We start from the raw sequence: 11,692 nt of genomic DNA, 5'->3' as shown, positions 1-11,692 counted from the left end.
ATTATATACCTGCACGGTACCTGCCTACTTTCAATGTAGCAAAACTGTAAGCATAGGTAGAAATAATTTAATTCTCTTTTTAACGTGGAGACATTTTAAAATTTACACATTAGATAAAATGGAATAATAATTATTCGTTATTAAGTATTCGGTAATTACAATAAGAAGACGTGTTCTTGAAAATCCAACGCTAAGATCTCGATCGCACTCTTTTAATATTGCATTCTAGCAATATTTAAGTGATGTCAAATGTCATATTAGTATGTCAAATGTTAGGCGTCAATTGTCATTTGTCAAATTCAAATGTCAAAAAATATAAATACATGTGGATACTGGATAGTCGAATATCGTGTGGTAAAAGTTTTTAAATATTGGTTTTTTTTTCTTTAATTCTATATCAAAATTTATTATTCTCCGAATAACTAGATAATAATAAGTTATTAGCAATGTCTGACGGCCAATTCAGTGATTACGAAGAAGATATATCTACAAAGGTTAAGTCAGTGCGGGTTAGTATTCAAAACCTTAGTTTTTGAATTATTTATGATTATCAGCGCATTAGAAGTTTGATTATGTATAATAAAAAACTTATTTGTAAATCCTTTCGTGTCTTTGCTACCGAGATCCCGAACATTTCTTTTCTAAACAGTTTAAACATAACTCAATGTATAGTTTGCAGATACTCCTACATATCGAGAAATAAGCAGTGATGATCTTGATTCAGATGACTACTTCTATGATTCGGATGATCAAACACAAGGCCCAAATAAAAAAGAAAATGTAAATGCCCAAGCTCCTACACACAAAATAACATCGTATCAACCTAGTGAAAAGCTTTTTAAGAAGTATGTTAATCGAATTAACGTCGATAAGTATGAACCATCTATGAGCGAAAATACTCAAAAATTTATAGAGCGTAATGATCGTAAAATTGACAATGAAAGAATTAGGATTAAAGATAAGCATGACAGGGCTACAGCTGAGCAGGTTATGGATCCTCGAACTAAAATGATTCTATTTAAACTTCTCAATAGAGGGATCATAAATGAGATCAACGGATGCATATCTACAGGCAAAGAAGCTAATGTATACCATGCTACGTCAAAAGACGGTAGAGATTTTGCTGTTAAGATATTCAAAACGTCAATATTGATTTTCAAAGACAGAGACAAGTATGTATCAGGAGAGTATAGGTTTAGGAATGGCTACTGCAGATCAAATCCCAGAAAAATGGTGAAAACGTGGGCTGAAAAGGAGATGAGAAACCTTGTAAGATTGTTCAATGCTAATTTAAATGTACCAGAACCTATAATACTAAGAAGTCATGTGCTTGTGATGACTTTTATGGGAGAAAAAGGATGGCCGTCTCCAAAACTGAAGGATGTTGAAATATCTCAAACTGCAGCTCGATCACTATACAGAGATTGCATCACTATGATGTGGAAAATGTTCAACATATGTAAACTAGTACATGCCGACTTATCAGAATATAATCTTTTGTACCATAACGGAAACATAGTTATGATAGATGTCTCACAGTCAGTTGAACATGACCACCCACATGCTTTCGAGTTTTTGAGAAAGGATTGCACTAATATATCTGACTTCTTCAGAAAGAGGGGTGTGGCTACATTAACAGTTAAAGAGCTGTTTGATTTCATAACCGATACTTCAATAAATGAAAGCAATTTAGAGGAATGTCTGGAGAAATTATCAGAAAAGGCAGCGTCAAGGAACTTTGATGAAATGAGCGCACAGGAGCAGGTTGAAGAGGAAGCATTTAAAAATGTTTACATTCCCAAAAGATTGACTGAGGTAAGATTACTCCTTAAAGTTTTATAACCACAACAATTTCACATACTTACTTGATAGGTGTATACTGTATAGCCTTCCTGATTATACAGAATTTAAATTATTTGTCAAGTTTCATAGACTTTCTTTCTATTATTTTCCAGTGTCATCATACAGAGTAAACCTAATTGTAATAGTATTGACTGTAATTATATGCAGCAGTTATTTTAATGTGTATCATTGTGGTTTTAATTATTTATTTCCCTGAGTTAAACATTATTTTACTCTTAGGTTATCAACTATGAGCGAGACATTACTAAAGCTAAAAAAGGCGACACAACAGACTTAATATACAAGAAAATAGCTGGTTTCAATGAAGATCTCACAGGGACAGTGGATAAACCGGACATTTTGCAAGAAGACGAGATATCGGAGAGCGGTTCAGATAGTGATTCTGAAAATGAGGAGGATGATGAAAGTAAGTTATTTTTAACATATTACAAAAATAATAATATGCATATAAATTTCAGAATATGAAGGAAAGGAAATCTCTTTTATAGATTGTTAGGTATAAATTACATTTTGTTGGAAACTAGGCAAAGAATAGGAAAGGATATAATATTATGTTATTATTCTTTTACATAAGTTAAACAATGGTAAACTTATAAAAATCTTTTTTATCACTTTCAATAAAATATAAATAATCTATGCATTAATTTTCTTTTTGAATTTTGAATAGGTATAATTTTAAAAAATTAACAAGAATTAAGAACCTATTAAACTCAAACTCAAACTCAAACATTTATTTATTCAATTAGACTTCTTAAAGAAGCACTTTTGAAACGTCATTACATATTTTAAAATTTACCACCGATTCGGAAAGCAGTATCTACGGAGAAGAACCGGCAAGAAACTCCATAGTTGCTCTTTTAAATCATGTCAGTTTTACAATTTTACAAAATACATATGTAACAACATATAAGTATTGTAATAACATGCCAAAGAACTGTCCTGTGGTTTTTACGCGACAACCCTCCATGGGTTTTTATCGTCCATATATTCCTGAATACTGTAGTACGCTCTCTGAACTAGTACATTTTTTATATAAGTTTTAAATTTAGAACTACTAAACTCTTTAATATTATGAGGAATTCTATTGTAAAAGCGTATACCTTGACCCATAAATGAATTTTTAACTTTAGCTAATCGGAAAAATGGCATTTCAATTCTATTTCTGTTCCTTGTGCCATAACAGTGTCTATCTCCTACTCTTGTGTGTAAGTCGGCGTTTTTGTGTACATGCAAAATATTATTAAATATATACTGTGATGGTACAGTAAGGATACCAGTATTCTTAAAGAGATCTCTTAGTGAGTCCCGAGCACGTAAATTATATATAGAACGAATGGCTCTTTTCTGTAAGATAAATATAGTTTCTATATCTGCTGCCCTGCCCCATAGTAGAATTCCATAGGACATAATACTATGAAAGTAGCTGAAATAAACCAATCTAGCTGTATCTTCATCGGTGAGATGCCTTACCTTTCGGACTGCATATGCTGCTGAACTGAGCTTACCTGCAGCGGTGTTGACATGGGCTCCCCACTGTAGTTTCTCGTCCAATGTTAACCCAAGAAATACAGTCGATTCTGTAGGGTGTAATACCTCCCCGTTCAAGGTAATATTTCTGCTTAACTTTTTAACGTTTGGTAGTAAAAATTCAACACAAGTTGTTTTTTTGGCATTTAATAATAAATTATTAGCAGTAAACCAGTCGGATATGTGTAAAAGAGCACTGTTCACTTCGTCAACATTTGGGTCATGCCTATCCACATTAAATATTAATGAGGTATCATCTGCAAACAGAACTATTTCACACCTATCCTGTAAATAATAAGGTAGATCATTGATATATACCAAGAACAAGAAGGGTCCTAAAATAGATCCCTGTGGAACACCAATGTTAATTGACGCACCGCTAGAACGTTCTCCATTAACAACTACAGTTTGTATCCTATCATGCAGGTATGAGGCTATGAGGTTCTGAGCTTGTCCTTTAATCCCATAGTGATTAAGTTTACGCAATAAGGTACAATGTTCAACGCAGTCAAATGCCTTGGAGAGGTCACAAAATATCCCCAAAGCATTTTTTGAGTTTTCCCATGCCTTATATATATGTGTTAGTAGTGCAACTCCAGCATCTGTGGTTGAGCGCCCCTTTGTGAAACCAAACTGTTTGGTGTGCAGCAAATTATTAGATGCAAAGTGACTAGTCAATTGGTTTAATATTAACTTTTCGAATACCTTACTTAATGTTGGTAAAATCGAGATAGGTCTATAGTTGTTACAGTCTTCTTGATCGCCTTTCTTAAATAGAGGTATAACTTTACTAAGCTTTAATAAATTAGGAAATGTACCATAGTCACAACACTTATTAAATATAAAAGCTAAATTGTTCGCAATATTTTCTATTATATTATTAACTAAATTTACGGACATTCCCCAAAGATCACAAGTATTTTTTAAATTTAGTGTCTTAAAGGCTGTAACAATATCATTAGCAGTTACGTGTCGCAATTCAAATAATGTGCTGCACCCCGCAACATGGTCCCTCAAAAAGGTCTCTGCAAGTGCTGAAGACGAATTTAAATTATTAGTAATGCTAGCAGGGACACTACTAAAGAAATCTTCAAATGCAAGCGCAACATCAGCATTTTTGTCAATAACCATGCCATTATTAACAAGTTTTATGGTATTACTTGATTTGCTTTTACCCATTTCACCATTAATAATAGACCAAACTGTTTTAACTTTATTATCGGAGTCGCGTATTTTATCTCTGATATACAAACGCTTCGCAGTAAAACAAACAATTTTAAAAGTTTTTGAGTAATTTCTAACATAACTAAGAAAAGATGGGTCTTTATTATATTGCTTCATACCATATAACTCATAAAGAACGATCCTACACCTATGTATGCTAGGTGTCGCCCATTTACTAAATGGTAAATCCTTGGTAATATTTAAAGATTTAACTTTAAATATTTTTTCAAATTCATTATGCACTAAATTAAAAAGATTTTTAAACATTTCACAAGGATTATTATGACAGGATTGATCATTCAGTACGGGCAGGCTTTTATTAATATTATCTCTAAATTTATTAATGCCTTTTTTAGTTATAGGCCTAACATTAATTCTTTTAAATTCAGGTAAACAATCCCATTCAAAAACTACTTTCTGGCCACAGTGATCCGAAGTGAGTGTATTGAGAATATTTTTCTCTAAACAGTTGCAGTCGCAGTATATATTATCAATACAGGTTGCAGAAGTAGGTGTAATTCGTGTGGGTTCATTAAAAAGTTTATACAGATTAAATGACTGAAACAAATTAACAATTCGTGTTGCCGTTTGTGTTTGTAAAAGTATATCAATATTAAAATCACCACATACTATAACTTTTTTTTTTTTTTTACTCCTACTTAAACGCTTTAATATTTCTTCCATGACTGTCTCAAACATATTATAGTCACTGGAAGGGGGTCTATAAACGCAAACAATAATATAACGCTCCAGCTCCACACAGGACAGTTCAATGGTCCGTTCTACAGAAAGGCTAACAATGTCAGTTCGTTCCTTGCATTTTAAACTATTGTGTACAAAAATAAGAGAACCTCCATGAATAGCGTTTGTTCTAAAGTATATACTTTTTAATTTATAATTATCAATATTTATTAACTAACATTAGTTCAGGATCCATCGCCCATTTTTGCACTTGATTACTATCAAGCTAATTTTCCGTGAGTAGCTTTATTTTGATGAGTCGCCCAATAATTTCCTGTACGAAATTCTCGATTGTGGTAGCTTACAGAGGTAACAAGGATAAAATGTTTTGATTTGATGGTTCTCGCAATTTTTACTTTTATGGCTTTTCAGAAACAAAATTCAAAAACTCGGCTCGACCCAGAGACGAATCGCCAAACAGCAAGAAGGCAAGAAAGAAAGCTGTTAAAGAAGAAAAAGCAGAAAAACGTAAATCAAAAACAAAGAAACATGTTAAAAAACGCAGAGATAAAGGAACGGGCAAGAAGTAAATCCTTTTTATATAATAAGGTAACATGAAATATTTGTAAATAAGTGGTAAAAAAATACACATATTATAAGTTATTTTTTTCCTTTATTAAAAAAGTAAAAAGTTCCTACATACCTGTTATATATTTTATAACTACATGCTTATTATAGTACATTCATTTACATAAAATGCTAAAACGAAATGTATATAATATCACTACCGTTAAATACCTCTTATACTATATATTTACACTAATTATATCTACAAATAAATATCTAAACATAGTTATGCAGTTAACTGGTAATTTGATGAGGACTATTAAATTGACAATGTTTGGAATTTAATAAATTTTCATAACTATATTCTTTGTTACATCATAAATATCACAATATTAATTTTAAACAAGAGACAATTTTTTATATTGAAAACAATGAATTCCGCATTATCATTTTGAACCAGAATAGTATAGAAAATAATACTCATTTATCGAATATGTACTAAGTAAAAACATTTATTCCTGTCTTTCTTCCACGGAATTAGTCCTAGGTAAATATATTAACTTAGGTAAGTTTAATATTTCAAACTACCTTCACCAGTTAATTTATGACACAAAAAATAGAATACTGCATATTATTCCATTTTATGTTTGTAAAACTCAAAATAATAGAGAAAAAAGTAGACACCATAAATGAACGAGCTATGGCTATAGTAATGTTTTTATTATATTTACTAATAAATAAAGTAAGTACATAAAACACAGTTTCAACACTGGGCAAGTACGAGCACACAAATATTGTATAAGATACGTTATACATTATTTGAAGGAGTGATAAGAGCCACCTATCAAGGAAACACAACCAATTACAATAAATGGTCGATTTAATTAGAAATATGGCTAAATCAATGTCTAAACTACAAATCAGTCATACGCCTATACATACAGGATTTCTTTGGCTACACAAATTCCTGTTTGAAAAAATGCATCTGATCACGACGTAACTATAAATAATTTGCATATAACGTTATCACATATCGTTGTACTAGCAGTACCGGGGAATATTGAATATCACATTGAATGTTTGTTTTTACATTGAATGTTCACGAATTAATTGACCGATCATGTCGCGAATCGCCATCTCAGTCCCATGAAGCAGAGAAATCTGACGGAGAGCATGATTATGACCATTATGAGGATTTCGAACCAGACTGAGTTGTTTTCGATGTCTAGATATTTTAATAGGACATCTGGTTTGGCGAAGTGGCAGTAGACATCGCTGCATTCTAGGGGTTGTCTTCCGAAGCCGAAAATAGTTAGGACCATAGCAACAACGCCGCAACGAATGAAGGATGTTTTCATAATGATGTTCATCAAAAGTGGGATGCGGTGTGCAAAGTCGAAGCCGTAGATGGCCAGGCCGAGGAAAGGAGCAATGGCGGCTGGGCCGATTGCGCAGCCGTTCTGAAAAAGATAATATAATTATTGTAACAGGTAAAAATAAATTCTGCCTAATTATTGTGTCCCTTCGTCCAGCATACTCACCATGGAATCCTGATATTTCATGAATGTCAAAAAACTGTTCTGAAATAGTGCTAAATAGTGCCCAAAGGAAAAAAATAGTGCTCTTGTACTTGCGAAGTTATAGCCATAGTTCGATGAGTATGCTGGACGAAGGTTTCGCCCAGCATACTCACCTCCGTCCGGAGAATCTGTATACGCTTCAAACATAATTTATACTTCAAAAAATAGTTCCCAAATAGTGCCAAACGGTGCCCAAAAAGAAAAAACAGTGCTCGAATAACTTCGGAGTTATAGGCTTCGTTCAGTGAGTATGCTGGGCGTAGAACCTACGCCCAGCATACTCACCTCAGTGCGCGAATATCGAACGAGCTTTAGGTATAATTTACGTCTCAAAAAATTGTGCTTGAAATAGTGCCCAATATCAGTCCAATTTTTGCTTGACTTTTGACTTAGAAAACCATTAAATTTTAATGTAAACTTCTACATACTAACGTAAAATGGGGTACAGTCGTCGACACATGTTTTTGGACAAAAATATTAAACTTTCTAATTGTAGACTTCATGTTATTGGAAATAATTATGGTATTTTCTCACATGTCAAAAACTTTCGATTAAATGCATTATTATATATTTTATAAATAATAATAAATGAATGAAACTTTAAGCGTAAATGAAGTCTATTACTTCATTGCATTGTGTGTTTGTCTGAATAAAAACAGTCATTTGCAGCCAATAAAATCTTGAAAAATTGTAAAAAGGAAATTATACAGTTTCTTTTTGTATATATGTTTGGTTTTGCAACCCACTATGTAGTCAAACTCAAAAGCCGGCGTTATTATAATGATGTGCGACGAAGTAAACAAACAAAGAAACTGAGAAGCGCTTGTTCGTTTCGATTGCTTTGTGACACAAAATGGACCCTTATCACCTTCAAAATACAGATCAGTCTTGTCTAATAATCGTAAGATGTTAGGGCAGCGCCATCTAGTATTTAAACATAAACATATTCATTTGCCTCGCGGGCGCCGCGCGTCGTAAGCCCCATACCTATTGACCGTACGTGCATCCATTACTGCCACACTATATTGAACTTTATCACATGAGGAATACAGGTCAATTCCGTAAACGTTGTGGTACCGTCCTTGATCCGGAAAATGATTATTTTGAATAATTTTGTCAGTTGTAATGTAAGCATTAATAACAGCAACTTTATTTTTCATGCATGATTTACTTCATTTGATATCTTAATCCTTCAGGCGCCGTGATCTAGACAAAATATATAAAATCATTGTTCCTAGCTACCGGGGTCCCATGCGACGCGCGAAGGCTTAATCATATTATTATAAAGTATTATTAAAATAATGTGTAATTAATAATATTGCGATTCTAAAGTAAATACTCCCTTACATAGACAATTAATAATTTACACAAGACAAAAATTGTTAGAAAGAAAGTTAATAATATTGTATTCGACTGTACTCAATGTAATGTATGTAGAAGTTTACAATCAAATTTAATGGTTTTCTAGGTCAAAAGTCAAGCAAAAATTGGACTGATATTGGGCACTATTTCAAGCACAATTTTTTGAGACGTAAATTGTACCTATAGCTCGTTCGATATTCGCGCACTGAGGTGAGTATGCTGGGCGTAGAACCTACGCCCAGCATACTCACTGAACGAAGCCTGTAACTCCGAAGTTATTCGAGCACTGTTTTTTCTTTTTGGGCACCGTTTGGCGCTATTTGGGAACTATTTTTTGAAGTATGAATTATGTTTGAAGCGTATACAGATTCTCCGGACGGAGGTGAGTATGCTGGGCGAAACCTTCGTCCAGCATACTCATCGAACTATGGCTATAACTTCGCAAGTACAAGAGCACTATTTTTTTTCCTTTGGGCACTATTTAGCACTATTTCAGAACAGTTTTTTGACATTCATGAAATATCAGGATTCCATGGTGAGTATGCTGGACGAAGGGACACTAATTATTTAATATTTTTATGGGAATGAAAGCACAACTGGGTGGATTTTAAAAAATTATTTTATTTTAAGGAAGTTTCATCTTTACTGGAGGGGGTAACCTATTTTGATTTATTAATATGTTACGAGAACGAGAATACAAGCAGCAAGGTTTCTAGAGTTTTAATATGAATAATTTTATCCAAGGATTTTTAATTATTATCACGATGGTAAAAAAAATAACTTACTCGCACACTGAACACCGATCCAATAGCCATTCCCACGCCCTCTGACACCAGAGACACAATGTTGCCAGTGAGACAAAACGTCAGATATCTGTCATACGCGAACGGCACGCCAACCATAAAGTACACAATGGTACAGAAGATCACGTTCAGTGACACTTGTACTGGCAACTTCGATACTGTCAACGCTGCGTAGTATGGAACTAGGTTGTACCAGCCGTTGAAATGCTCCTTTTTAACTAGTTTTACTTCTTGCGGATCTGGAATATGAGAATTTTTATTATTAGTGTGAATTTAGGTAAAGTGTAGCTGGGGTATATAGTGATTAGTTATGCGGGTACTTTTATATATGGATGCATGATAGAGCCGATAACCAAGAACGGAAAAGTTTGGTACGTTGTATGTAGGTGTAACAATCCTAGGTCTATGGGTGTAACAATTATTCTTTTAAAAATACATGGTATAGCCTTGGACATAGATGTAGGACTTAGTACCTAATCTAGTATCTATATAACGTGTTATTAATATTGTAAAATTTATCTTTTATTTACATTCGACTACGTCTTTACGATATTAATGAAGGCGTTTATATTCAATTGAAGTGTTATTACGACCATCAATAATTAATTATTATTGGTAATAAATAGAATTAATGGTGGTCATTAAAACTTAAAAGCTTTATTTTTAATGGTCATCAGACATCGCATTACGTATACCTGTAAAGTATCAAGTACCTAGTAACCACATACATTAATTGTAATTAATGAAAAGGTTTGAAACTTAAATATGGTAGATACATAAATCGAAAACAAAATATGCCATGTTACGAGTTTTTACTGTTTTATATATTTTTATGATATAAGTATACACACATACAAAACATTTTAGGACATAATATAAATTTATAAAGAATAGAAATAATTCGATCACGAGGCGGGACTCGAACCGAAAGGATGCGGGTGCGAGTCCCGCCTCGTGATCGATTTTTTTTCTATTCTTTATAAATTTATTACATTTGAATGCCATAAAACCAAAAAACAATTAATATCAGTTTTTTGCGACACAGTTTTTACTTACTAATTAAATAAAACTTAAAACACAATACTTACAGACTAACACAGGAACCATGATTTGCGTGTACACGAAGAAGATAACCAAACCCACACACATCTTCAAATGGTTGAACATTTGTGTGCCATCGTTCGCCATGTTGAAGAAGCAGACGCCGACGAGCAAAGCGCATCCGATGTGGTGTATGCTTTGGATCCATAGTGCTGAAAATATATGAATGAATTATTAGTTATATTAGGTATAAAATGAACCTAAGCTTAATCGAAATAACTCACGTGTAATAAGTATGTGTTATAATAAATAAAAAAAGACGTGTGGTACACGGGGACTGACGCGGTAAAGCTATTGCATGCTATGCCTTCAAGCCACACCTCCGTGGCCCGTGCACGTCGGAGCGGGGCGCGTGAGGTTTTTCGTTACTAAATTTCTGGATTCGGTCCCCGCGCTCAAGGCCCGCGATAGAAGCTATGCAATAGCTTAATAAATATTTCAGGACAATTTTTACACTCGGCACGATCTGATTCCATACCTACTTAGATTTTAGCTTGCGTTATGGAAGCCAAATGGTTGCAAAACTTACATATATAATTTTAAATATATGCTTATATAGATAATTAACACCCAGACACAGAGTAAACATCGATGTTTATCACACAAATATTTGCTATGGGTGGGAATCGAACCCACGACCTCTGGCTTCGAAGGCAGGGCCGCTACCAACTAAACCAACTCTAATTATTATTACTAATGTAGGTAGTTATATAGATTTTGATTTTATTTAATTGCGGAAATTATTTAAAAATGTACTACCACATGTTGCATGTGTAATTGTGAAGCATGCTGTTTTACAATTAGGTACTCGTGCAGTTAAAAACATATTAATCAGTACAAAAATATCACTTTAATAAGCGTAGTTAAGTAAGTTAAAGTATTTTTAATTAAAAAGTTAAAAACCTAACACGCGTCTTTCAAACTTACTTAGTTATAATCACCGTTTACATATATTTTGAACAATGCTTCATGAATATTAATTAC

At 33.2% G+C, this 11,692-nt stretch overlaps 2 protein-coding genes across 2 annotated transcripts in view; one reads left to right on the top strand and one right to left on the bottom strand.

Moving 5' to 3' along the window:
• Window positions 1-330: 330 nt before the first annotated feature.
• Window positions 331-5,993, top strand: RIOK1 (RIO kinase 1). Its single transcript, XM_090107821.1, has 4 exons — window positions 331-509; window positions 673-1,815; window positions 2,083-2,269; window positions 5,728-5,993. The coding sequence occupies exons 1-4, from the start codon at window positions 447-449 to the stop codon at window positions 5,883-5,885; spliced, it is 1,551 nt and encodes a 516-aa protein (XP_089963947.1). The 5' UTR covers window positions 331-446; the 3' UTR covers window positions 5,886-5,993.
• Window positions 5,994-6,106: 113 nt separating this feature from the next.
• LOC149904147 (ATP-binding cassette sub-family G member 1) overlaps window positions 6,107-11,692 on the bottom strand; it is a 69,617-nt gene continuing 64,031 nt past the window's right edge. The window contains exons 8-10 of the mRNA XM_090107820.1: window positions 10,696-10,860; window positions 9,590-9,846; window positions 6,107-7,322 (exon numbers count right to left, since the gene is read on the bottom strand). Of these exons, the coding sequence (XP_089963946.1) occupies window positions 6,981-7,322; window positions 9,590-9,846; window positions 10,696-10,860 (764 nt within the window). The 3' untranslated portion in view covers window positions 6,107-6,980. The remainder of the gene's footprint in view (window positions 7,323-9,589; window positions 9,847-10,695; window positions 10,861-11,692) is intronic.

This window comes from Colias eurytheme, chromosome 12 (assembly GCF_061535395.1).
Source record: "Colias eurytheme isolate Ceu_HAF_F1 chromosome 12, ilColEury1 Martin Lab GWU primary, whole genome shotgun sequence".
Taxonomy (NCBI): Eukaryota; Metazoa; Arthropoda; class Insecta; order Lepidoptera; family Pieridae; genus Colias; species Colias eurytheme.
The sequence above is the reverse complement of the archived record's forward strand: the minus strand, read 5'-3'. Positions and strand labels throughout refer to the sequence as shown.

What these genes read in the sequence shown, in the direction of transcription:
- RIOK1 (XM_090107821.1), top strand. Translation starts at nt 447, where the DNA reads ATGTCTGACGGCCAATTCAGTGATTACGAAGAAGATATATCTACAAAG. An exon ending in TTCCCAAAAGATTGACTGAG is followed by an intron (nt 1,816 to 2,082) that starts GTAAGATTACTC and finishes TTTTACTCTTAG; the next exon opens with GTTATCAACTATGAGCGAGA. An exon ending in AAATGAGGAGGATGATGAAA is followed by an intron (nt 2,270 to 5,727) that starts GTAAGTTATTTT and finishes ATGGCTTTTCAG; the next exon opens with AAACAAAATTCAAAAACTCG.